Source organism: Alexandromys fortis, unplaced genomic scaffold, assembly GCF_014885135.2.
Source record: "Alexandromys fortis isolate MF-2015 unplaced genomic scaffold, M_Fortis_MF-2015_v1.1 scaffold_3, whole genome shotgun sequence".
Classification (NCBI taxonomy): Eukaryota; Metazoa; Chordata; class Mammalia; order Rodentia; family Cricetidae; genus Alexandromys; species Alexandromys fortis.
Window position 1 is genome coordinate 7,541,027 of NW_026067909.1, and position 26,237 is coordinate 7,567,263.

The window sequence follows — 26,237 nt, forward strand, 5'->3', positions numbered from 1 at the left end:
GTTTCAAGGGCCCAAGCAAGGCTCAGTGGTTCTGCTCTTCCTGCTGCCTGTGGATCTGGATGTAGAACCCTCAGCTACTCCCACGCCATGTCTGCCTGTGTGCCGCCATGCTCCCTGCCGTGAGGACAATGAACTAATCCTCTGAAACCATAATCAAGCCCAATCAAATGCTTTTCTTTGAAAAGAGTTGCTGTGGTCAGCTGAGTGGTGGCTGTGCACACCTTTGATCCCAGCACTTGGGAGGCAGAAGCAGGCAGATCTCTGTGAGTTCCAGTCCAGCCTGGTCTATAGAGCAAGTTCCAGGATAGCCAGGGCTAGACAGGAAAAAAAAAAACAGCCCTGTCTTGAAAGACCAAAAACAAACAAAAAGCAAGCAAGCAAAAAGCAAGAGTTGTTGTGGTCATGGTGCCGCTTCACAAGCAGCAGAACACTAAGACAGGCTGTCTGTTGGGATGTGCCTCTTTTTTGTTTTTGTTTTTCAAGACAGGGTTTCTCTGTGTGTAGCTCTGGCTGTCCTGGAACTCATTTTGTAGACCAGGTTAGCCTTGAACTCACAGAGATCCACCTGCCTCTGCCTCCTGAGTGCTGGGATTAGCGGCATGCACCACCGCTACCTAACCACTTTAAAAAAAAAAAAAAGACATAATCTCACTGTGTAGCCCTGGCTGGCTTGGAACTCACTATGTATCTACTGGTAACCTGAAACAATGATCCACCTCCCTCCTCTTCCCAAATTCTGGGATTAAAGAGGTGAGCCACCATACCAAGCCACCACTCACTTGTGGTTTTTCAAGACACGGTTTCTCTGTGTGACAGCCCTGGATATTCTGAACTCTCTCTGTAGACCAGGCTGGCCTCAAACTCATAGAGATCCACCTGCCTCTGCCTCCTGAGTGCTGGGATTAAAGGCGTGCGCCACCACCACCTGGCTCAAATGGATGTTTTAAAAATGAACAGTCTAGCAGACTGCATCTAAAGTTAGACTAATTTGATCATTACTTGCTGAGAGATGATCATAAAGACACATTAAAGGTTTTTCCCCAACAATTAAGTCATTGTGTGGCTATATGAGCAAAAACTGCATACCATAAAAACTCCATAAATCTATGTATGCCTTGCATGTAAGCCCCAGGGTTTAGGCAGCATTGTCTGGTTCTGAGAATGACTGATACACTGTTTTGCTTAAGGAGAATCTGTTTCTGTTCCGCACAGATACAATGTTCAGTTTTGAATAGTTCCTATTACCTCAGATCCAGGGGGCTGACCACACATTGACAGATAGTCCAAAAACACCAGCAGGCTACCTTGGGAGGAGCTGGGGAGGCAGCTTGAGGAGTTGGGAGGATGGAGAGGATGGCAGCTGGTCGGGACCCTGTGCCCTGCACAGACCCAGGCAGAGATGTGAGTATGAGGGTGAGCGTGCACGCAGGAGAGTCCCCAGGTTTTGACCTAAAGCACAGAGGGAAGTCTGGGTGAGGGGTTTGTAGGGGATCGAGAGCTGTGGTTTGGCAGGTACCTGGGAGACCCACCAAAACATCCAGGTGGAGACTTGTCAGCTGGACAGCTCAGTACTTCTGCCATTCCTTAGGGAGCACTTGGCCTAGTGTGGGCTGGTGTGGGAGTTGCCAGGTGTTGGGAGATGTCAATTTGAGACTATATAGGAAGAAGGGCACTCAGTGCTAAGTGTGGAGCCTTCGGGTGGTTGGCAGTGAAGGAAGACATGCACCAGCGAAGCCACATGGTGCTACAACTTTCTTTGGGTGTTTGGGTTTTTTGTTTTGTTTTTGTTTTATTTATTTATTATGTATATAGTGTTCTGGGCACCAGATCTCATTATAGATGGGTGTGAGCCATCATGTGGTTGCTGGGAATTGAACTCAGGACCTCCAGAACAGCAGTCAGTTCTCTTAACCTCTGAGCCATCTTTCCAGCCCTGGGTCTTAATTTTTAAGTTACGTGCCTGACAAGCACATAACTCGAGCCTGCCTTCTTCTTATTGCACTCAGTCATGGCTGCTCCTGTGTTTTTGTTGGCACAGCCCCAGGTGGCTGTATTTTCACAGCACTTGATGCTAAAAGGTCTTGAACTTAAAAAGAGGGAACCTGCTAGTGTTTCCCTGGAGAAACATACACGTACTATTCTGGGTACTAATGTTTCTGTGCTTGTGGACTGGGAAAAATATTCCCACAAGGAGCTTTAGAGATAGCTGAGGCTCAAAAAAAAAAAAAAAAAAAAAAAAAAAAAGAAGAGCCATGGCTCTTTCTGCATGGAGCAGGCCACCTGGCTTCCCTGACCCTGACAGGGGCTGGCCTTGTGTTCTGTACATATATCAGACAAACCCACACCCTCAGGGACCTGGGTGTAATCCTCTCTATTCCTCATGTCTTTCTGCAGCCTTATCTGATTTTCCTATTTTCTTCAGTTGTCATAATGAAACAGACAAAAGCTTTTGGGTTTCTGGATCTGACAATGCAATGTGGCTAGGTTTTTCTTTTAATTAAGTATAGTATGTGTCTGGGTGTTTTGTCTGCATGTATGTCTGCATCACATGCATGATTGGTACCCTTGGAAGTCATGGTGCTAGAGTTAAGCATGATTGTGAGCCACCATGTGGGTGCTAGGAATTCTATTCCAGTCCTCTGGACGGGCAGCCACTGTTCCTAACTGCTGAGCCATCTCTCCAGCCCTGTGGCTGGGTTCTGAGACTGCGACCTTCACACTTTTTTTGTTGATGTTAGCATGGCCTACAGGAAGAATGTGTCTGCCTCGTGATCACAACACTGCACACACCTCATCTCAAAGCGTTTGCCACCCAGATTCATAGCCCACTAATGGTCTTGACCTGATTTTAGCAAATTAAGCTGCTCCCTTTAAGACGCCACTGATCCAGCTCAGGGGACCATAGACAGTGATCAGAAGCTCCAGGGAGGTTTCCTCAAGGAACACAAATAAAAGCAAGTGTCTGTATGCCACATTGTGTTAGCCTGTCACAAGTTCTCAAGCCCCCTAGTGGCTGCTTGGGTTAACACTCTTAGAAGCTGCTGAAGACAGTGGAGCAGGTCCCCTGCTTTGCTGGTGACTCCTTAGCAGGCACCAGGACGTGAGAGATGCTGCTGGGTTTTCACTACAGTGTTTCCTGAGAATGTCTGTAGGAGAATATATTCAGAGATGTGCACAAATGTGTCGGGTACCAATCTCGGTGTGCTGCTTTGGTGCTTCGGGACCTCACTGGGAATGAGTGTTTGCTGATGGAGATACAGTTGCTGTGTGGTTGAGGAGGCCTAGGAAGCACAGGCTGGACATCTGTGCAGATTTCTCTTGAACTTGTTTGTTCAGAAGAACCTTTCCAGAATCATAGAGACACTTTCCTATGCTTTCTAATAGAAGTTCTCTCTCTCTCTCTCTCTCTCTCTCTCTCTCTCTCTCTCTCTCTCTCTGATGTGGTGTACATGCATGTATGCACTTGTGGAGCACATGTGTGGGTTTGCATGCATGCATGTGTGTTCACCTGTATATAGGACCAAGGTTGATGCAGCATCTTTTTCATTTGCTCTCTGCCTCGGATATTGAATAGGCGGTGTCTCTCACTTGAACCCAGAGTTCGCTGATGAGGTTAGTCTGGCTATCTAAATTGCTCGTTGCTCCAGGGATCCTCTGTAATTCCAAGCAGTAGGATTATGAGTGGTTGCCATGCCTAGGGTGCTGGTTATCCACCCTCTGGTCCTCTGGTTTTTGTAGCAGTGTTGAGCTTGCTGAGTCATCCTCCAAGCCTAGAAATCTCCCAGAAATCCTCTATTTTGCCTTCCACATATCCAAAACTCTCCTAGAGTTGACATTTGTGCCTCATGCAAGTAGTGACTGAGTCTTCCCTGTGATGTGGAATAGTTATGGTGCTACATATTTGCTTATTTTTAAAACATTGTTTTATTTTGGGGGGTTATAATATAGTTATATAATTCCCCTTCCTTTTCTTCTATCCACGTATTTACTTTTTAAAGGCTATAACACAACATGGAGGACACCCATATATGACCTCAGCACTTGAGATGGGGAGGCAGGAAGATGGGAAATTCCAGGCTAGCCTACAACACCTAGAAAGATCCTGGTGATAAAGACATGACCTTTTGCCTTGCACCACAGCACATGTGTAGAGCCAGCAGGCGACACTTGTGTTTTTGCAGGGGCAGCACAGTGGCGGCATCTTTTGTCCTCCCAAGTGAAGCCTCAGGTCATGTGACTCTGCAATCTTGCTTGGCTTTGACAGTGCAGTAGTGACCTAAGTTTGAGCCTGAGTCTCTGTTTTTTGTTGTTGTTTTTTTTTTTTTTTCTGTTTATCCTCTTGCCTTTGGCATTACTGCAAGGAAGATACATCTAGATTAGCCATCACTCCCAAGAGAAGTGTCATTTAATCGCTAGCTAGCCCCTGTCATTGTGAGCCAGGGGTCTGTTTTCTCTGTGCCTGTCTGAGGCTAGTTCAGTTCCTAACTCTTCCATGGCAGGATGTGATTCTGGAGTGGGCATGTTCTTGTTTTGCTCTTTTTCTTAAAGGCTGCTTTAGGGAGTCCTGGGTCTTTGTATTTCCAATTTTTAGAATGTACCTGTTAATTTCTGCTTCCTTAGGACTCCCGTGGAGTGGGTTGCATTGACTCTACAGGGCATTGGGGGAAAGCCGACTTTATAACACTGGGCATTTGGGTTTATGAACAGAACTGTTCTGTTTATTTAGCCCTTTGGAATTTCTAACTGACTGCAGCACAGAGGTCCTGAGCGTGTGTGTGTCTTAGCGTGTATCCACAGGCATTTGATCACCTTGATACATCCTAGCATGTTCATTCCTAATGACACAGAAGTCTAGTTGACTTGTTCACATTTGAATTTCTTGTCTCTCATCACATACATTCAACCAATCTTTAAAAACACACATTTTGCACTGGGACAATGGAGATGCTCTATCGGGAACTCACCAAGACCAGCTGACCTGGGTCTGAAAAAGCCTGGGTTAAAACAGGTCTCACTGAACATAACAGACAATGAGGACTACTGAGACATCAAGAACAATGGCAATGGGTTTTTGATCCTATTGCATGTATTGGCTTTGTGGGAGCCTAGGCTGTTTGGATGCTCACCTTACGAGACCTGGACGGAGGAGGGTTTTCCTTGGACTTCCCATGGGACGGAGAGCCCTGATTGCTCTTTGGGCTGACGAGGGAGGGGGACTTGATTGGGGAAGGGGGAGGGAAAGGGGAGGCGGCGGTGGGGAAGAGACAGAAATATTTAATAAATAAATTAAAAAAAAAAGCACACACATTTTGTCAGGATGTGACAGAGCCAGAAGCCAGTGAGGGAACATGCCCTTAGTGAGGAAACATGCCTCTAGTGAGGGGACCTGCCCTTAGTGAGGGGACCTGCCCCTAGTGAGGGAACATGCCCCTAGTGAGGGGACATGCCCCTAGTTAGGGGACATGCCCCTAGTGAGGAAACGTGCCCCTAGTGAGGGGACCTACCCCTAGTGAGGGGACCTGCCCCTAGTGAGGGGACATGCCCCTAGTGAGGGAACGTGCCCCTAGTGAGGGGACGTGCCCCTTAGTGAGGGGACCTGCCCCTAGTGAGGGAACATGTCCCCGACAAGGAGGTGTGCAAAAACATTATGAGTGGTGCTCCAGCCCAATAGGCAGTTCTTAGACATGCCACGTGCCAATCTGTCCAAATTAGAACATCAGCTAATCACAGAACACAGCTCTGAATCATCCTACAGCTTAGTTGGGGAGGTTCTGGGACTGTTCTGATGAACAGAGGTCACCTAAGGACACACACACACAAACACACACACACACACACACACACACAGAGTGATCAGAGAGACTGCTGAACTCCTCCCCAGCTAATGGCCAGACGAAGGCCTCAGCAAAGGCCCCCTATCATCCCTGCTGCTCATTTGGGCCTTTCCAAGACAAAGCTTTGCTGGCAGTTCTTTTGATTATCTTCCAACTATCTCTGGTGAGATGAAAACAGACAGACCATGGGCACAGATGTGGCATGTGGGTTCAGGTGTCTGTGTTGTTTGGTGTCTGTTTTTGAAAAGAAATCAGCCCTCAGAGAGTTGACTGGTAAAGATGACCTTGGATTCCAGAGCACTCATAGTTGAAGGCTTGCCGACAATTTTCACAAAAATATTCAGAGAACATGTACTTTCCAGCAAAACAAAAAAGTGGCCAGTGGCTAATTAAGCATCTCTTTTGAGCCAAGGGTTAGGCTCATCTGTCTAATTTAAAACCTCACAGCCGTCAACCTGTCTGCAGAGCTCCGCAGTATTGTTAACCTGAGAGCCCTAACTACTTTCATAACATGAATAGCGATGGTTGTTGCATCTCTAAACAACTGTGCTAGAGGCCCCTGCAGGATGAGATGTGGGTTCCTGGGGGTATGGCACCCTCCCTCAGGTGGGAAGTGATCGTCCCAAGTGAATCCCAGCACCATGTCTGACCCAGGACCCTTGCAGCCTGCACTGCACTTTTGGCTCAGAGGTCCACTGTTGTGAACAGCATCTTGCCAAGCCTTCCATGATGCTGCCTCTCGAGTCCATGGAGCAGTGTGTTGCTGTAACTACCTACTGCTTAGGAGACATTTATTTATAGACTTGTTTTTATGTGTTTGAGTATTATGCCTGCATACATGTGTATGCACTATGTGCATGTAGAGCCCACAGAGGTCAAAATAGGGTTTAGATACCCTGAAACTAAAGTTATAGACTGTTGTGAGTAACCATATGGGTCCTGGGAATTCAACCTGAGTCCCCTGGAAGATTAGCTAGTGCTCTTAACCACGGACCCACCCTCTCTCCAGCTCCTTAAGGAAACATTTCTAAGGTGAGTGAGTCTCAGCCTCCCCTTCCATATAAAAGGGAGCCACAGTATGAGGCAGAGGCAGTGTGCCGACAGCTGATGAAGTCAAAGGTCACGAGCCAGTGCTTGTGTTCTGAAAATTGATTGGTTATTTTTTTTACTTTTTTTCTTTTTTAAATTTATTAAAAAGAAACCCAAACTATCTTTTTTTTTTCATTATACATACCAATTCAAGTTCCCACTCCTTCCTCTCTTCCCATTTCCTCCACATACCTTCCCACCCTATCCCCATCCAATCCTCAGAGAGGGGAAGGCACATTGCTTTAAGGAAGATCCAAGGCCCTCCCTACTATATCCAGGCTGAGTCAAGGTATCATCTAAAGAGAATAGGTTCCCCAAAAGCCAGTACATGCAGTTGGGATAAATCCTGGTGCCACTGCCAAGGCTATTTTCTTACTTTTGTGGGTGGATGGTGGGTGGGTACATTTTCTCCCAAGGCTGTAAGTCTCAGGGAGTCAAAGCGAACCACTGACCTACAGTCCCTGAGTTCTAATCTGGGAGGATCAATGTGCACGAATGGACAGGAAATGGCTAACCTGGACAGTAGGTGCCCGGGTGACTTATTTAAGCAGATATGAGTACATAGCATGATGCTACCATTTCATCCTATCCATAAAAGACAGATAACTGGATTAAAAACTCCAGAAGCTGAGTTGCATCTAGTGGCTGCGTTTGTAAACAGAGACAGGAGATGCTAGGAGACCGGCAGTGTAGCGGTCATGTTTGGAGCATAACTTCACAGTCTCCGTGAAAGTCTGGCTTCTGTAATTGGCCGAGGCTCAACTGCTTGGCTCCAAGAGACAACTCCTGTTATGTTGCAGTCTGCTGGAACATCCAGCCAGGCCGAAGTTCACTGTTTACAGAAGGACCAAAGTCTCTGTTTAAGGGTTCTGCGGTGATTGTGTTATAGTTGTATTTGGAGTATCACAGCTTCAGTATCCGTAAGCAGAAGAAAACCCTATGGATGGGGATGGAGATATGCTCAGTGGTTAAGAGAACTTACTGCTCTTCCAGGGGACTAGGGTTCGGTTCCCAGCACCCATGTCTGGTGGCTTACAACTGCTTGTAACTCCAGCTCTGGGGAATCTAGGGACCTCTTCTAGCACCTGCCAGGACTCACATGCCGGCACATAGGTTACGTGCACACATGCATAAATAAAAATAAAAAAATTTAAAACAAGGAAGCATGAGAGATGATGTACAAGTCCAGCAGTAAGAGGACAGGCTTGTAAACATGATGGGATGTTAAGAAGCTCTTTCGGTTTTGAAATGAAAGTGGTTTTCATGTGATTTTTCTATAGCTGGTTACAGTGAACATTTTGAATGGGGCAGAGGGCAAGGAAGGTCCACAATGAAGCATTACCGGGTGCTCATTTCTGAGAAGTGTAATTTAGGAACGTTTAATATCAGATGGGGCTGGTCTGTGACCTTCATGGCAAAACCTGCGTTCCTAGCCTCCCATCACTCCCTCAGCCACCACCCTGCCGCTGGGGCCTTGCAGACTTTGAGTCTCTGTGTCCTCTGTAGTTTGCTCCCCAGGAGAGAAGGCTCAAGGACCATGGTGGTTGTCTCTCTGGAGATGAGCCCGTTTCCTCGCCAGCCATGCTGGGATGCTGAGCTGAGCCGAGTGAGAACACAGTCAGCACCAGACACTGGAGAAAGGTGGTCATACATGTAAAGCACCAAGGAAGCCTAGCAGACCCTGCTACCAGGAAAGGACTCTACTGTGTGAGCCAAGCATATTTTAAATGTGTGGTTTTTTTTTTTTTTTAAAAAAAAGGTATGGTGATAACTGCCAATAGTACTGATACCCTGAGGCAAGAGGCCAGCCTGGGTTACCTGGCTGAGACTCTGCCATGAAATTATATGTGTTAGTGTGTATATACATACATATATTCATAATGCATGTATGAAGACAAATTATACATCTACATACATACACGGATAGGAGGTGGTTACATGGCTTGCAGCTGCTGCCACGCTGTGGGGAAGTAAGGAAGAAAACTCCAGAGCACTCTGTGTGGTGCAGGACACAACCCTCTAGGGGGGAAATGTGAGGCAGGGTTGAGAGTGGGGGTTTGTGTTCAATGTCAAATCACCAAGTTACTGTAGGGAGAGAACACGAGTAAGAATCAGAGAAATGGCACCACAGAAACGCTCATGCAGAAGAAGCTACGAAGGTTATGTACAATGGACCTGAATAAACATCAAAACAAAAAAACAAAACAAAAACCAAAAAAAAGTAGATAAGACAGTACATAGTCCAAGTTAGAAAAAAATACACAGCTGATGTGTCAGGACACATGAATGAGAAGTGAAATTTTATAAATGTAGATCTAGAAGGAACATGAGCATATGAGCCCAGCAAATAATACCTTATGAGGAATTGAAGGAGAGACTGAGAGAAAATATAAACAAAGTGGGAAGGAAAAGACTTAAAAGAAAGCAGGTGAGCTATGTTACTCTAACGTAAGGGCAGTGGAGGTTCCTGAAGATGATGGAGACATAAAGGCAGAATACAGGAACACGACACTTAAGAATGTGGCTGTGTCTTAAGAGGAAGCAAGGGCTACTGAGATGGCTCAGAGGGTAAGGGCACTTGCCACTAAGACTGGCAACCCGAGTTTGGTCCCTGGAACCCACGTGGCGGAAAGACAGAGCTAATTCCTACAAACTGTCAGTTTAGCCTTCACACTTGCAGCATAGCACGTGCCTCCTGCCCAAACAAAGAAGTAAGTAAATAAATGTAATTAAATTTTAATATTAATTTTGTGTGTGTATGTGTTTGTATGAGCTTATATGCACCACATACATACAAGAGCCAGTGGAGACCAAAAGAGGGTATTGGATTCTCCTGGAGCTGGAGGTACAGGCAGTTGTGAACTTCATTGTCATGCTCCAACCTGGGTTCTCTGCAAGGGTAGTGAGCTTTCTTAACTTTTGAGACACAAAAAAGGTTTTGCAAAAGAAACTGCTTGTTCAAAGAGCATCCACGAAAGCAAGACCGAGACCAGCCACCCCAGACCGTGCGCTGGTAACACGAAAGAAACTGCAGGTGCCAATGCACACTGTCCTTGAAGCAAAAGAGACTTTGCAATGGTGAGGGATAATAGAGCAACTACGGATGCAGAGAAGAATGGGCAGCGAGCATATGCTGGGGGGCTCATGTCTGACAAAGTCTGCATCTGGTATGGAGGGCTCATCTTGCAAGAATTCAGGTGGCATCATTCCTGCAGCTGCTCCTAAGGCTTCTTCAGACCCCGAAGTGGACAGGGACACAACCGGGCTATGTGCATGGGATCCAGAGCCCCTCTGTGAGTTAGACCCCAGTGAAGGTGACGTCCTAGAAGCCACCTGTGACATGTGCTTAGGGAAGCCTGGGGGGCGGAGGGGATAAAGAATGAAGGGAGAGTGTTAGAATGGCCGTGGCGTTGGCCATGTGGTGAGGGTGCAACCGCACAATGTGGGCGTACGGGAAGTGCAAAAGCACCAGCCATTCATTCGTGGTCATCACAACCAGTGGTGTCAGTGCCAAATCTGACGAGTCCTGAAACAGTTGCCTATATAATGTGGGTATGGGGACGAGTGATGACATCACCTCCTGATTCCTCGAGAACAAAAGTGCACAGTGTGAAAGAACAGAGATTCCGCTGTGCAAGGGCGCTAGGCAGAAGTTCTGTGGGCCTGACATTGAACTTAATGTTGATATGAAATTGTAAGGTGTATGTGCATGTGATGCATACATACCTACATATCACACATACATGCATACACACATACATACATACATATATCAGTAGCCTACCCAGTAGGAATGAGCAGTGCTGGGACCTTGACTGTGACCTTGAAACATCACTTCCTATGGAAATGAAAAGCACTCAGAGCAACTAGAGACAAGCCAAACAAACCTGGCCTCTGCCACATTCCAGTCTGGGAAACTACTTGGCTCTCAATAAGAGGATTCAAGAGCCTCCCAAAGAGGCATTCGCTGGCCACAAAAGGGCCAACACTCCAAGCCTCACTGAAGATGATATTTACAAAGAACTGAGGCCCATCAAGTATGCTTGAATCCCTATGTGCCTCAGTAAATAGTTGGTACTCCATGGTTGGCAGCGAGCCAGTTTATTATCGCACAATTGAGTAGTTAGAGGAAAAAACCAATTGTTTATCTTGCTTTTTCACCACAACCAAACAGCAGCTGAAGGAAGTTCCCCCACCCTCCCCCCAGCCCTGAGTATAGTAACCTCCCTCCCATTCCATGGTTCGGATCTCTCTGGAAGGCCAGAAGAACCAGCAGGAAAGGAAAAGTCATGGTATGAGAATCCGGGGCAGACCCTGGCAGGCATTGGTGGCTGCCCTATGTCTGAGAAGGCTGTAGCGTTTCTCACCATTTAACACCCCTGATGCCAGTCTCTGCCAGCTGCAGGCTTCTGTGGGAGTCCAGTCCTGTGATGATTAAAATGATTATGAACTTGGCTAGACGGAGGGACACGTGTATCAGTAAAACACACCTCTGGGCGTGTCTGTGAGGGTGTCCAGAGCCAGGGGAAATGTGACCATGTGCTTCATATTCATCCAGATGTTTTGGGGCTCTGACTGAGTGGTTACCCCACTATAGCAAGTACTATATCATGGATATGTAATGGATAATGGCTAAAATTCCCATCTGCCCTGTCTGTGCCAAGGCTGAAGATCTGAAGAGCTCCCTGTGGTCCATGGCGCTTACCTTCTGCCTTCACCATGCAGAGTCCCAGTTCTCTCTGATGAGCAGATGAAGCCATCAAGCTCCACAATGTGGAGTCCACAGTGGTCTGTCCTCCTGGCAGCGTTTGACTTTGCATCCCTCCTCGAGACCTACAGGCCCCTCTTAGCTGTTGAGCCTTGAAGTTGCCTAGTGGTATTTCTCCAGGGCATGGAGGAGGAGTCTCCCAAGATTCTCCAGGGCCAAATTCTGCTCAGCTTTCATGACTGTCCTGGGGGGGGGTGCCAGGACACATGCTTTGTTGGAAGCTAGTGGCCCAGCCCTGAGCACTGTGGGTGCTTTGGTTGGGGTAAGAGATAGTGGGCATCTGGTGATTGGCTGGATGATAACCAAGTGTTCCACACATGAGGCACGGGTAGTCTTCTCCATGGCAAAGTCTCAGGCCCTGGGCAGAAGTAAACCCCTGTCTCCAACAGCTTAAAGTTGGGGTAGAGCTTCATCCCACTTCGGGCTGTTTGGCTCACACTGCTCTCCACTCTCCATAATCTTCTCTGTGACATAGGATGTACTCATTTCTCTTTGCTCTTTCCCATTTGGGGAGTTTTCATGAGATATGATGATGTATTTGCTGAGAAAACAGAGCCAGGCTCCTGGGAGACTCCTCTGTGCTCCTGGGTCCATAGATACTGGTGTTGGTTCTGACCTACCATGTCCCACTCAGGACTTGACGCACCCTCGGGTCCTAACCCCCAGGAGAAACTGGCTATTCCTGCCCCACCCAGCCATTCATTCTTCCTTCCTTTAAGTACACAGAATGTTCTGGAATCATCCAAAGGAACCATGGAGGAAGAGAAGCACTTTCTTCAGATAATTCAGAGACACTATGTGGTGGCTCACACTTGTGATCTTATCACCTTTGGGATGAGGCAGAAGGAGGAAGATCTCTGTGAGTTCAAGGCTAGCTTGGACTGCTTAGTGTTAGCTCCAGGACAACCTCAGCTACAGTGTGAGAGCCTGTCTCAAAAAACTCAAACCAAACAAACCCCAGATTTTTTTTTCTCGTATCTGGGATTTGATTAAAACTGGAAGAGGAGGAGGTGCACATTAAATGGGCAGGTGGGGATGGGGAGCCATTTGCCTATTTGTTCTAGTTTCCGGTAATGGTCTATTCAACAAAACAGAAACCCACGTTGCCGGATGGCTGCCTACTGTCCAGTGTGCAGGAGAGACAGTCTGTGAGAGGACAATAGGGTCGCCAGCCCTGGTGCCAGCTGTGAGTCAGTGTCACATGCCTGTCCTATGGAGAAGCAGCAGCAAACAGCCCCGGAAAGTTGCCTCTGATGGGAGAGGAGGAAAGGCAGCCACAGAGACAAATCAGGAACCGTTTGGATCTTAACTATTCCCAAAGACCCCTGTGTTAAAGGTTTTGTCCCAAGATCATGGCACTAGTGTAAGCTGGAGGAGCTCTTTAAGTAGGCTTGGACCAAGGATAAGCTCAGCAGGGAAATGCCTGCCGTGCAGGTGGAGTGGCAGCTTTGCTGCTGTTTGGTGGTGGCGGGTAAGGAAAGTGGGAGCCTAGAAGGTGGCTCTAGTGAGAGTCTCCCCAAAGAATATAAGGAGAAGAAATAGAGGATGGGGGAGCATGCAAGGATTAAACAGGCACCCAGCACAGGAAGGACTCACAATTGGCTGCAATGGAAAAGTGGGAAATACCAGTCACTCCAGAACTGGTGCCCACTATGGACATGAGAGCCTTGAAGGCAATCAAGACCTGGGGAAGCTGTTTGAACAAACTAAATATAGAGTGACTGGTTTAGGGTCCCAGCAGGGAGCAGGTGGTTCCCCAGATGGGTCTTTGAGATTCATAGAGGCCCAGTCTTCCGGAAGTGGGTATGAGGATATGTATGCCCTGTAAGCAGGAAGCTGATCAGAACAATAGCAGCCTGACCCTCCCCCGGCGGTGGGATGCAGGGTGCTGTGACATCATGCCCATATCCTGCTGGATCACCACTGGCTAATCCCCCAAAGGGGCTTAGAAAGCCAGGGTAGTCTTCAGGCACAAAGCAGGCTGCAGGTCCCTCTGGGTGCAGGTGATGGGGTGTAGCCCTCAGTGTCACCAAGTAAATTGGCCCTTGAAGATCTGGGAGTCAGGACCAGAGAGAAAGAAGAGTGTTTGGGGACCAGTGTATGTGGGTGCCTAGAGCCCTGGGAAGCCGCAGAAAGGAAAGGGGTTGGTTGGGCGGTGGGTCCCTTCTGAAGTGAGTGTCCAGAGAGGCAGAGACTACAGAGCTGGGGCAGTGCCTGATGTGGAAGCAGCTAAGAGGGGCCTGTAGGTCTTGAGGAGGGATGCAAAGTCAAACGCTGCCAGGAGGACAGACCACTGTGGACTCCACATTGTGGAGCTTGGTCTCATCTGCTCATCAGAGAGAACTGGGACTCTGCATGGTGAAGGCAGAAGGTAAGCGCCATGGACCACAGGGAGCTCTTCAGATCTTCAGCCTTGGCACAGACAGGGCAGATGGGAATTTTAGCCATTATCCATTACATATCCATGATATAGTACTTGCTATAGTGGGGTAACCACTCAGTCAGAGCCCCAAAACATCTGAATGAATATGAAGCACATGGTCACATTGTTTCCAAAATGTAGACACGAGGTATCATCTAGAAAGACAGCCTGGTTGCTAAGAGGTGTCACCATTCACCATAGAAGGTAAGTACAGCAGGTTCCTTGTTTGTGTGAAGAAACAGAACCTGGAGGGAGGGAGCAGAAACTAGCTTGAAGGCTCTATACAGGCACGGACCTGCCGGTTCTCCTCCACTGCTCCTGGGGGGCAATGTCCATTGAGAAGCTCTCCTTATGCTCAGCTTCCTTCTAGAAGGACCTGGAGCAGATTTCCAGGGGCAGAGCCTGTCCACGGCCTGGACCTCTCGGGCTACAGTGCGACAGTGCGGGGCCACGTATGCTACAGGGCCAGCATGCACATCCACGCCCTCCACCAAGCAGGGTGACTTCTGTTTTAATTGACAGTTAAAAGCACATTTGGAAGTCAGGTAGCCCCAAAGTTTGCAGAAAAGCAATCTTTTATGTGTGCACGCATGTTTCAGCTGCTGCAGATGTTCGGGGCTCCAACAGCCTCAGTCTCGCCTGTCTTTCAGGTCAGCAAAGTGGAACGGGAGAAGAGCCAGGAGCTGAAGCAGGTGCGCGAACACGAGCAGCGAAAGCACGCGGTCCTGGTCACTGAGCTCAAGACCAAGCTGCACGAGGAGAAGATGAAGGAGCTGCAGGCAGTGCGGGAGGCGCTGTTAAGGCAGCACGAGGCCGAGCTGCTGAGGGTCATCAAGATTAAGGACAACGAGAATCAGCGGCTGCAGGCACTTCTCAACACCCTGCGGGATGGCGCGCCTGACAAGGTGAAGACGGTGCTCCTGTGCGAGGCTAAGGAAGAGGCCAAGAAGGGCTTTGAGGTCGAGAAGGTCAAGATGCAGCAAGAGATCTCAGAGCTCAAGGGGGCCAAAAAGCAGGTGGAGGAGGCTCTGACCATGGTCATCCAGGCTGACAAGATCAAGGCCGCGGAGATCAGGAGTGTCTACCATCTGCACCAAGAAGAAATCGTCCGCATCAAGAAGGAGTGTGAGCGTGAGATCCGCAGGCTGGTACGTGGCTGCTGGGCAGGAGGGAAGGTGGGCAGCAGGGCACAGCTCTGGTCCCTCCCCAGGCCATTTTCTCTGCTCACATACCTCACACCCTTCCTATTAGTTCTGAGGACTCCAGAGGTGCAGGAGTGCAGAGCCAGGTACCCATAGGTAGGCAAGACCCCATCTGCTCTTCTGTCTCAGCCAGCAGTGCCCCTGATCCCCACTTAGAATAGGAAATTTTCAAGTCATAATGCCTGTCCTCCCCAAGGGGCTGTGGGGGTGTACCAGGTTAAGCCAGGAGCCAGGTGAGGCTCATACACGGATGGCAGAGATATTCTGAGCTGCTGGATGCCAGATCAAGAGAGGAGAGGGGTTCTCTCTTCATGTTGGTGAGAAGCCTAGAGCAGCTTTGAGATTCCTGTGTCGTGTGTACTTCTGGGAAGACAATCCCCTAGGCATGACCCTGTGAGATGGCTGGAAGCATCTGTGTATCCTAGGGAGCCCACAGACCAGGCATCCTGAGACAAAGACTGGTCCAGCCAGCGTTCTCAGGCCCGGTGCTAAAAAGCAGAAGAGAACATTCAGGAGTTGTGAGGAATGGGTTGGGTGTGACTCCTCTCTTGGAAAGTGTGTTTCTCAGGGATGTGGGGGAACAGTGGAGATCTACCTGAGAGGCACAGCCCTTTGCTTCATCTTACACGTCACCGGGACAGTGTTGGTTACTTTCTACTGATGTGGTAAGACACCGTGACCAAGGGAACTTATGCTGGGGGATAATAGTCCATGGTGGCAGAGTGGAGGTTAGCAGGTAGCAGGCCTGGAGCACCAGCTGGGAGCTCACATTTCAAACCACAAGCAGGGAACAGAAAAAGTGCCAAGGGGATGGTGAAAAGCTTTAGAAATCTCAAGCCTACCTCCTCCAGTGACCCAGTGACATACCTCCTCCTATAAGGCCACACCCCCAATTCCTTCCCAACCATCCACCATCTGGGGATCAACTATTCAAATGTCAGGGACTTATGACAGACATCTCATTCAAATCACCAAAAGGACCCTAGGCATTAAGGCACTCCTTAGTAGGATGTAGCCATCTTTCTAGTTAGGGTACCCAGGCAGTCATCCTTCCTCTACTTCCCTGGGTTTCTAGTGTCCAGAGACATGCTACAGGCCACACTACTTCACAGAATTTAAGGAGATGGCAGCGATTTCCTGGACATCACCGGAAAGAGGAATGTGGGCATTGCGAAGGAAACATGACTTTGCCATGATGAACACAGGGTGCCTGCCCTATTCCTAACTTGAAAGCCCCGCCCCTTTCCAGAATATTCCCTGCTCTAATACCCCCTACCCCCCTCTATCTGTCCAGAACCATATGTTGTCATTGCCTTTAGTGACCCCAGGATATGGTCTGACCATATGATGTCACATGGTGTGGCTCTGCCCTAGCCTGTATATCTGGAGCAGTAAGGAAGCTGACAGCAGACTGCTGGGAAGATGCACTCTGCCTGCTCCATCCGCCCTTTCCTTTGTCCTGCTTGGAGATGGCGTCCTAGTGTCCATAGCAGAGGAAGATAACCTTACTTCTCCACAAAGCTTGTAAGAAAATGTCTGTGCTCCACAGTCCCCTCCCACTCTGGTTTGGATCCCTAGCGGCAAAAACCTGTGACCTCTCCAGCTCATGGCCCTAGACTTTATCCCAGACTGTCACAGTATGTTTGAACTGTTTCTTCCCTTTAGTCTGTGCTGCCTCCTCTCTCCTGCATGCAATGCTTCCCTCCCAAAGTGCTGTGCCTTCGTTGCTCCCAGCCAGGGTACAATAGTCTACCGGGTCCCACCATAGTATACCAGGTACATCTCAGCAGGAAGTAGATGGTGTGTCCTCCGAGAAACCCCCAAGGAAAGCTGGAGAAAGGTGAGGAGGAGAGTCCTGGGTATGATGAGTCTGGGGCTCATCACTGGGTCTGGCCACTGGGGCTCCAGATCCAGAGGGAAGGGCAGCGCTCAGCACAGGAGAGCATCAGGGGCAGGACCCAGTCAGCTCCTGTCAACTCCCAACCCAAGAGGGAGCAGGGAGCACGTGTCCAGATGGCTCACCTCCCACTGACCCACAGACCCAGAGGAGACCAGCATGGAGGAGCAGGTGGGACCATTGCAGGGAGGACCCGTTCCCCCATCCAGAGAAGGGATTGAGTTTAAGACCTCACACATACTAGGCAAACAGTATTACTGAGCCACATCCCTAGCTCTCCACCTTTTGGGTTACAGAGCCTGACAAGAAGGTGGAGAGAAGATCCAGGAGGCAGAGAGCATCCGGGGTGCAGCTCTATCTTGGCTGAGGGAAGGATATACAGTTCCATTCCTGCTGCTGAGAGTTACAGACAGTGCCTCAGGGTCCATCCCATTGTACCGTGTAGCTCACACATCTGTATGTTTTCCTTTGAGTTATTTTGTTTTTGTTGTTCGCTTGGTTTCCTAAGTGTCTGTGTCACTAATCCATGCCACATTTCCAGTAAAATGGTGAACCTTTCAATGTTGTCAAAAACCAAACCAGAATTTTAGCCATTTGCCTTTGAGGTTCAGCCTCAAAGCACCGCATCTCCTCCTGTCTCTTTACAAGTGCACAGCCGGACAGTGCTGGACCTTTCTTCATTACCCAAATCCCCTGCCCTTCCCCCTGCCCTTTCCCTGCCCTGTTCTCCACCAGCCCTACCTTTTCCTTGTGCTTAGGACACCTCTGCAATGACACTGTGCTGTGTGGATAGCACAGGCGTTTGCTCATCTACTCCAGGCAGACAGGCGCTCTCTCTAACTGTCCTCACCTGGGGAAACCTGCTGTCTGTGTCTAAATCCCCTCCCACATCTGGTCATCAGAATTTGGGCCTTTGAATTCACACTGAACTTATTATTTTTCTCCCGACCTTGGCTTTCTGTTCTATTTTTTAGGAAGCACCCTCAACTTCCCTGCTTACTTCAATTATTCTAAGTGTCAAAGACACTTGATCTCTGAAGTAAACCCCTTGGCTCCCTCTCCCCAGTCAGCCATGTAATAGTAGCTATTCTCTGAGAACGTTTCACTTTCAAAGGTTCAGCTCCTTCCTTGTCTGTGCCAAGGCAGAGGCCCGTTCCACCCTGGCTTTTCTGTTGAACAATTCCCTTAGCCTTTCCTTTACACCCCAGTTGTGGAAACATACACAGTGTGTGTGTGTGTGTGTGTGTGTGTGTGTGCGTGCATGCTTCTGTGTGTCTCAGTGTGTGTGCATGTGTGCCTCTGTGTGTGTATGTGTGTGCATGCATGCCTGCCTGCGTATGTGTGTATGTGTAATGTGTAAGGGCTCTGATACAAGGGGCTCTAAAGTGAACTTTCAAAAATTACACAAGTGGGCAACAATATTTTTATTTTCAAAGAATTCCAGTCACTTTAGTCAGGGAAAGAAAAACTAAAAGCATCAGGAAGGAAAAGAATAATTAAAGCTTTTATTGTAGGTGAAGTGACTTTATAGGTCAAATATTCTAATAAGTACACAAAAATAGGACAGAAGATGTAGCCCATGGTGGAGTCCTTGCTTCACATGCTCCAGGCCTCGGTTCAGTTTTATTCCCAGAACATGTTAAACTGAATAAGAAATAAGAGCCTATACAACCCAGAGACAGCTCTCAGACGCAGTGTCCTCCATGATCATCATCCTCTCCACAGAGCCATAGAGTATCCAAGTGGAAGATACGCACATGGCCCTCCTTCGATACAGCACAGTCCCCAGAGGCCCTGGCGTTCTAATGAAAGGACAGTCGGGAAACAAGTTTTCCTGGTACAAAGTATCTCAGGGTTTCCCCCTAGAGAATCCATAGTCGCTCTGGAGAATCCTCTGTGCCTGTCATTTTATACACACCCTATTGACAAGGTCAGTACTTCGCTCTTGAGAACATGGCCCGGAATCCAAGAGCTCAGTTTGTCATCCAATCCAGTCCAACACCCTGGGTTTATATTCCAACTGCTGCATTACTCACGATCTCCACCAGGTGTCACTGTTGGAGACCATTCATAGGTTCATGCTGGGATGGGGATTTGCTTCTGACCCTTGACCTCAACTGCATAGCCATTGGAGGAGCAACTCGCTTCTTCCCTACTCCCGAGTCTACCTTCAGATGCTGCTTCCAGAGACTAGCCATGGATAGATTGTACAATTTGATGACATTAAAAAAAAAAATCCTAGAGAACGTTCTTGACCAGGAGGCATGAGGTGCCAGAGCAAGCCAGCGTGGCCCTGGGTCAAGTCACTGTTACCTAGGAGTCCAGAAGCTAGGACTAAGGCTCCAGGTGTAGGGCAACCTCTTGTAACGTTGGCCAATGGGTGCCTCCTTATTGGTAGGGTCTCAGAACTGCCTTTATCCCTCGGCCCTTAGTATGTAAGAGGATCCTGCTTTCTGAAACCTATCTGTGAATTTGGGCTGACTCTCTAGACTCCACAGAAGCATCTGGGGTGGGCATCAAGCATATAACAAGAAGACTTTGAAGGTCACCTTAGAAGGGTGGGGCCCAGGTGTTGTCGCTTGGGGAGAGAGAGCAAGAGCTTGGTATGGACAAAGAGTCTGAGGTATTTCTGAGGGTACCAGAGATAGGAGCTGTCTGGAGCAGAAACTGAAGCAGGGCAGAGCAAAAGGGGGGGTGTCACTTATAGACAGGCTAACCCAGGGGCTGAGCACAGGGCTGAGAGTGGCTTTGGGTCAGAGACAAGTGGAAGAGTCCCTGAGTCCCACCCAGTTCAGCTCAGATGTTGTGTACAGATGTTGTACACCCAGTCTGTGTACAGATGTTGACTGGGGCTTTGACCTAGAGACAGGGCAATGGCCTCCCTGGGCCCAGCAGACCAGAGAAATCTTGTTCCTAAGTCCCAAGGCAGCAGACCAGCTCAGTTTACTCATGCAGGGAGATATGAGCTCCACAAGGCAAGATAAGCTGGGACTCTAGGGACCGTCCCCATGGAGAAACCTTGGCTACAGTTACATTTGAGAACATTTAACTGTCTCTGTTCTTTGCGCTATCTGGCAGAGACTGTCATTTCTTCATTGGATACACTGACTAGCATAGGGACTTAGACTGTGTGGTGTGACAAAGGCCAAGAACTCCAGGTCAGGAGCAATGCTGCTGAAGGAAGTGGGTCTTGGGAGCTCTCCACAGACTGATGTCACCCATCCATGTGTCATCTAAGAGAGTGTTTGAACAGGGGCCGTGGCCCCAAAGAGGATTGGCACATCAATCAGTGGGCAGGGCTATAGCTCGGGCTGCTGTGGAGGAATCCCGCTGAAGTGCAGGCCCTGAGGCAGAACACAGTGGACCAAGATTCCATCCCCAAGTGTTCTGGGTGGGATAACTGGGCTGGGCAAGGGAACTGAGGAGGTTCCAGGTAATCTTAGAACCACCATAGCAGGCACTATGATTTGAAGCTCTGTCTCTCGGCTCTCTGGTCAGTGGCATTGTCCAAGGATAATTCAAGTCTCTTTGAGGTAGTGCTTAGAGTAGGTGCTCGGCTGATTGTCACATTCTGACCCAGGGCCAGGCTGAGTCACACCTGCCGTCAGAGCCAGCAGAGTGCTGGCCTCAGGGCCCTAAATGATGGGCTAGGATGTGGCTTAGTAGAACTCAGGAGCCTCAGAGAAAGGCTGGTGGAGAAAAGACAGAAGAAAGCATGGCCAAGGTGCCACCAATACACACCTGAGACACATTTGTCTTGGGTGCATGGCGTGGCTTGTGACGGCAAGGCCTCGAGACTCCTATCTGAGTCCAACAGTCTTCTCACTTGTGACCAGAAAATTACAGTGTGCGGAGTGAGGATTGAGAACTGTTTGTCCACCTCTGCCCTTCATGGGAGTTTGTCGGCCAGATCCTCTCTGGTAATGTATTGGTTTCCTCTGTGCACAGCCTACTGTGGGCTCCCGGGTAAGCCAGTCCCTGGTGGCTTTCTTGGCCAAATTTTCAGTCATGTCACAGTGAAGTAAAAGGGATGGGGAATCTCATGCTCAAAGGTTCTGGAACATTCTGCATAGGCTCACAGTCCTGCCTTCCTCAGAGCCTCCAGCCCATGATGCACCAAAGGCAGGGCTATACTGAGCACTGGAGCATCCGTGCAGGGTCGCCTTTCAGTCTGGGAGGGTTCTGCTGTGCAAGCACACAGCAGTTGCATGCAGAGTGCATTTTCTAAAATGCAACCCCGGGCTGTTATTCAAAACTCCATAAAATAGAGGAATTACAGACAAAAAGCAATTTCCTCTCCCTCATAAAAGTCAGTGGCTTACAGTATTAGCCCCTTCTGCGCAGGCATTAGAACAGTTAGCTAATGTGCTGTGCTAATATGCAGCACTAATGAAAACCCTATAAAAAGGCTATAAAAGTGAAGTCAACCCCCAAGGCACCAAGCACTGGCTGGAGGGCTGGGCCTGGCCTTGAGTTTCTACGACTTTGTTTCACCAAGGACGTGTGTCTTGTGGGGAGGTGTCAGAGAGGCGTGGAGGCCCTCTTCTTGTTGGAACAGGAAGAGTCACTGGTTCCTTTTGAAAACAATGCCACCAGATACAATGGTAGCTTTTCCAAGTCCCTGAACGTTCTCCAGGAGTGCTTCCGGTTTTGCCAAAAGTCCACGAATTCAGTATAAGCCACCACAGCCCAGCTGCCAATCTCACAGCTGATTTGTCTATCTTCTGGGGAACATATATCCCAGCAGACACTGCTGTGCAAGACGAGGTTAGATCCCAGGGGCAAGGTCTTAGCCACAGATGTCCACTGAATGCTCTTATTTGGAATGCGCTTAGGCAAATCAAGAGCGTTTAAAAAACGTCAATGCATAAGATAGACAGTACACAGACATAACTGGAGTTGAACGCTGGGCACTCATACTTGCTTTTCGGTCCGTCTTTAGACCGAGGGATAACTGCTACGCAGGAAAGGCTCAATCCCAGAGGACAGTCCAGTGACTGCAGCTGGTATCTATGTGTAGCCACCGTTGAATACAGAGACCTTGTACCTGCAAACACTTCCCAGAGATGCCTTTCCTGCATATTGCTCTTGCTCCTCCTGTGTGTGGGAAGCACAGCAGCAAGTTCCCTGGTAGTCCAGTGGTGTGTTAGCCATTCTTCCCTGAAGGAGTTCACTCTGTTTCAAGTTTGGGCTGTTGCAAACATTCCAATCATGTCCTTGGGTGACCTTGTGTACTGGCTTCTCCTGCTATGGGTGTGGCCAAGGGGAGTGCTGGGCCACAGAAAGAGCCAGTGCCAACCTCAGAGGACTCAGTTGACTGAGGTGAACCTACTTCCTCCCCACCCTCCAGGGGCCAGGGCCCCCTTTATTCCAACTTGGGACCACAGCCAGAGCTACAGCTCTGTCACAGTAGAGAGAACAACCTCCCCATCCTTGTGCCATGGACACGTTGTATTCGTAAAGTGCCTTTTCACGTACATTGGCTCTTTTAACCCGGAGAACATTTTTCCTGATGGACTTCCATAACTTCTCTCTGTATTCTGGCTAGCACAGTAGCCTTCTCGGTGCGGCTGCCCCGAGGAACCCCAGCTGCATCTGTGGATGAGCGCGGCTCCTGACACCAAGGAGGTGCACCTGCCCCATCGGTTCTTTTCATGTGCAGTTTGTGTGCTGCTTAGACATCCTTTACCACTCTAAGGTCTTGCGAACGCTCCTGTGCCATCACCAGATAGGATATGGTCTCGTCCCCTGGTCCGTGTAATATCTGCTTTTGTATGTGGTATGAAATGGTTCCTTACTTTCTCTGTGAACGTCTACCATTGTGGAACAAATTTCAGGAAGTCTGCAGCCCTCCATTAACTGCAGTCTTGTTCTGGCTTATATCACATGTCCCTATTGCTGTGGGTTGGTTTTGACCCTATCAAAATCTGTCTGCTTTTCTACCCGGTGTTAGCACAACATCTTAATCCTGTCACCGTGAAATAATTCTTGGCATCTCACCAACTGTCAATTCTTCAGCTTTGCTCTTTAACTCCTACGATATCATCTTAATTTCCCCGTACCATTTAGATCAATCAGTGCATCATCGGCTTCCACAGAAAAGCATTTCTCCCCACCTTGAGGAAGAGGTGCAGTCTGCTGTCCTGCAGCTTTTCTTTGATTTCTCCCAACCACGCTTCATGTAGCTCTCTCTCAGTCTTGCCTTCTTTTGCTGGGTTTCTTTGTATTTGATATTTGGTGCTGTTTGACTTGACATTGCTTTTTTTTTTCCATTTTAAAAGATCTTTCTAATTTTTGCTGATGATACATAGAAATATCGCTCGTTTTTAAACTGATTTTAAGCCTTGAAGCCTTCACTCGTAAATCCCATCTGTAGATTGGTTTTGGATTTGCAATGGACAGCCAGGTCTGATGGCATGGGTATACAATCCCAGCTACTCAGGAAGCTGAAAGAGGAGGGTTGTGACGTCAAGTTCTGCTTGGACAAGTTAGTGAGAGCCTGTCTCAAAACAAAAAGCGAAAGAGGGTCAAGGTTGTATCTATGTGATAGAACATTTGCCTGTATGTGCAAGGCCCTGGGTTTAACCCTCACTACCAAAGAAACTCCATGCCTTTTATGCATGCATTCATATCACCGTGGATAAAGACAGCTTGATCCTTCCTTTGCACTTGCGTGCCTTTGGTTTCTAGTCTTAGTGCACTGGGTCAGGTTACAAGTAGAGTTTTGCAGATTATTTCCGGCTCTGCCCTCTCCCTAACCTCAGGGTAAAGGCACCAGCGCAAACTTTCTCCCTGGAGATGGCTGTCAGCTGCGGGTGGTTAGGGAAACCCTTGTTGAGAGTAGGAATGCCCTGAGGCTTTAATTTGCTGAAGACTTTTACCGTGAGTGGCTATGGAATCCCATCAAGAGCTAACTCAGCATAAACTCAGACGACAGTCTGGACTTTTTCTTTATCTCATTGAGGAGAGAAATTGCATTCATTGCTTTGCAAATGCAAACTCAGCATGACATTCTTGGGATGACTCTTACTTGGGCACGATGCATTGTTTTGTCTTTGATTACCACACTGAGGATTCCCTCCCACTTCATCACAGGATTCTTGCCAGGTTGTGTGGTCTAAATTTGGCTGATTTTATAAAATGATTTTTAGAAACATCTTTTTTTTCTACTCTCCTTATGAGTTTTTGAGGGGGTGGGCAGAATTTTGCTCTGTAGTCTAGGCTGGCCTCTAACTCATCACCGTATGACTGCACAGCCTCCTGAGTGCTGGAATTACAGGAGTGGACCACCATCTCTGCTTTGAATTTCTTTTATTATTATTAGTCATAGTATATTTCTTCTTCCAGTGTTTGGACAAAGTCACTAGTGAAGGTCATTGGGACTAGAATTTTCTTTGTGGAATATTTTCAAATTATGAATTGTTGACAGAAGTTTCTGTCCTACCCAGTCCCACAGCTATTCGGTCCCAAAGAAACACACAGAGGTCTACATTAATTATAAAATGGTTGGCCTAATAGCTCAGGCTTTCTTATTAACTAACTCTTACATCTTACTTTAATCTGTAATTCTTGTCTGTGCTAGTCACATGGCATTCTCATCTTGTGTCCTCTACATCTGGGTGACTACTGCAGGCTGACCCTTTTCTCTTCCCAGAATTCTCCTGTTCTGGTTGCCCTACCTATACTTCCTGCATGGCTATTGGCCAATTAGCATTTTATTAAACCAATAAAAGTGACAAATCTTTACAGGGTACAAGACCATTGTCCCACAGCAATGAATAAAATTTATTTAATAAATAGAACCTTTTTATATATTCTACTTCTTGTGTCAAGTTTAGTTAAAAAATGTATTTCTTAAGGAAAGTGTCCAATTCATATAAATGCTTAAATTGTATCGATATTAAAATTGCTCTTAATATTCTCTGACTATACTTTTAATGTCTGAGGAGTCTATGATGACATGAGTTCTCCTTCTCCCCCTTCCTATTTCTTCTTTCCCATCCCTTCCTCACCTTCTCCTCTGTCCCTGCTCCACTATTCAGGACCAGTAAAGGCTCTTGAATCTGAAATGATGTCTTTCAGAAAGTTTGAGAAATTCTTCACCATTACTTAGGCAAATATTCCCTCCCTTTTCCTCTCTGTCCACTCACATGTGTATTAGACATCTTAATTATACCCATTCTTCCTTCCTTCTTTTTTTTTTTAAATATAATTTACTTTTTTGTTGGGATGTTCATGACAGGGTTTCTTTGTGGCTTTGGTGCCTGTCCTGGAACTAGCCCTTATAGACCAGGCTGGCTTCGAACTCATAGAGATCTGCCTGCCTCTGCCTCCCAAGTGCTGAGATTAGAGGTGTGTGCCTCCACCTCCTAACTATATAATTACTTTTATTTTATGTTCATTGGTGTTTTGCCTGCATGTATGCCTGTGTGAGGTGTCAGAAGCCCTGGAACTGGAGATACAGACAGGTGTGAGCAGGTGCGGAGCTGTCATGTGGGTGCTGGCAACTGAACACGGGTCCTCTGCAAGAGCAGCCAATGCTCTTAAGTCTTCTCTCCAACCCCCACCACACTCCTCTTCTCCTTAAGCATTTCTTTTTTGTATCTTTCTCTCTTTCTCTGGTTTTCAAGATAGGGTTTCTCTGTGTTACAGCTGTGGCTGTCCTGCCATTCACTTTGTTGACTAGGCTGGCTTCGAACTCACAGAGATCCTCCTGCCTCTGTTTCCTTAGTGCTGGGATTAAAGGTGTGCGCCACCACCATTCAGCTCTTTTTGTATTTCTTTTCCCTCTTTACCTCCTGGATATTATCTGTGACTTTTTATACTGGGTTTGTGATTCTACTGAGCCCAGATTGTTAATTTAGATATTGAATGTTTTCATAGATTATAATTCTCAACTGAGTTGCATTTTAACCATTTTCTATCTCTATGAGGAAATACATATATGTGACTTAAACGTGTATTTGTGTGTGCGTGTGTGTGTGTTTACTGTGTGTGCTGCACGTACACATATGTGCGTGGGTGC

General features: G+C 47.9%; 1 protein-coding gene across 22 annotated transcripts in view; it reads left to right on the forward strand.

Moving 5' to 3' along the window:
• Jakmip3 (Janus kinase and microtubule interacting protein 3) overlaps positions 1-26,237 on the forward strand; it is a 133,224-nt gene that overhangs the window by 49,914 nt on the left and 57,073 nt on the right. For all 22 annotated transcript variants that reach the window (XM_050137494.1, XM_050137500.1, XM_050137498.1 and 19 more), the window contains one exon: positions 14,764-15,261. In XM_050137494.1, the coding sequence (XP_049993451.1) occupies positions 14,764-15,261 (498 nt within the window). The remainder of the gene's footprint in view (positions 1-14,763; positions 15,262-26,237) is intronic.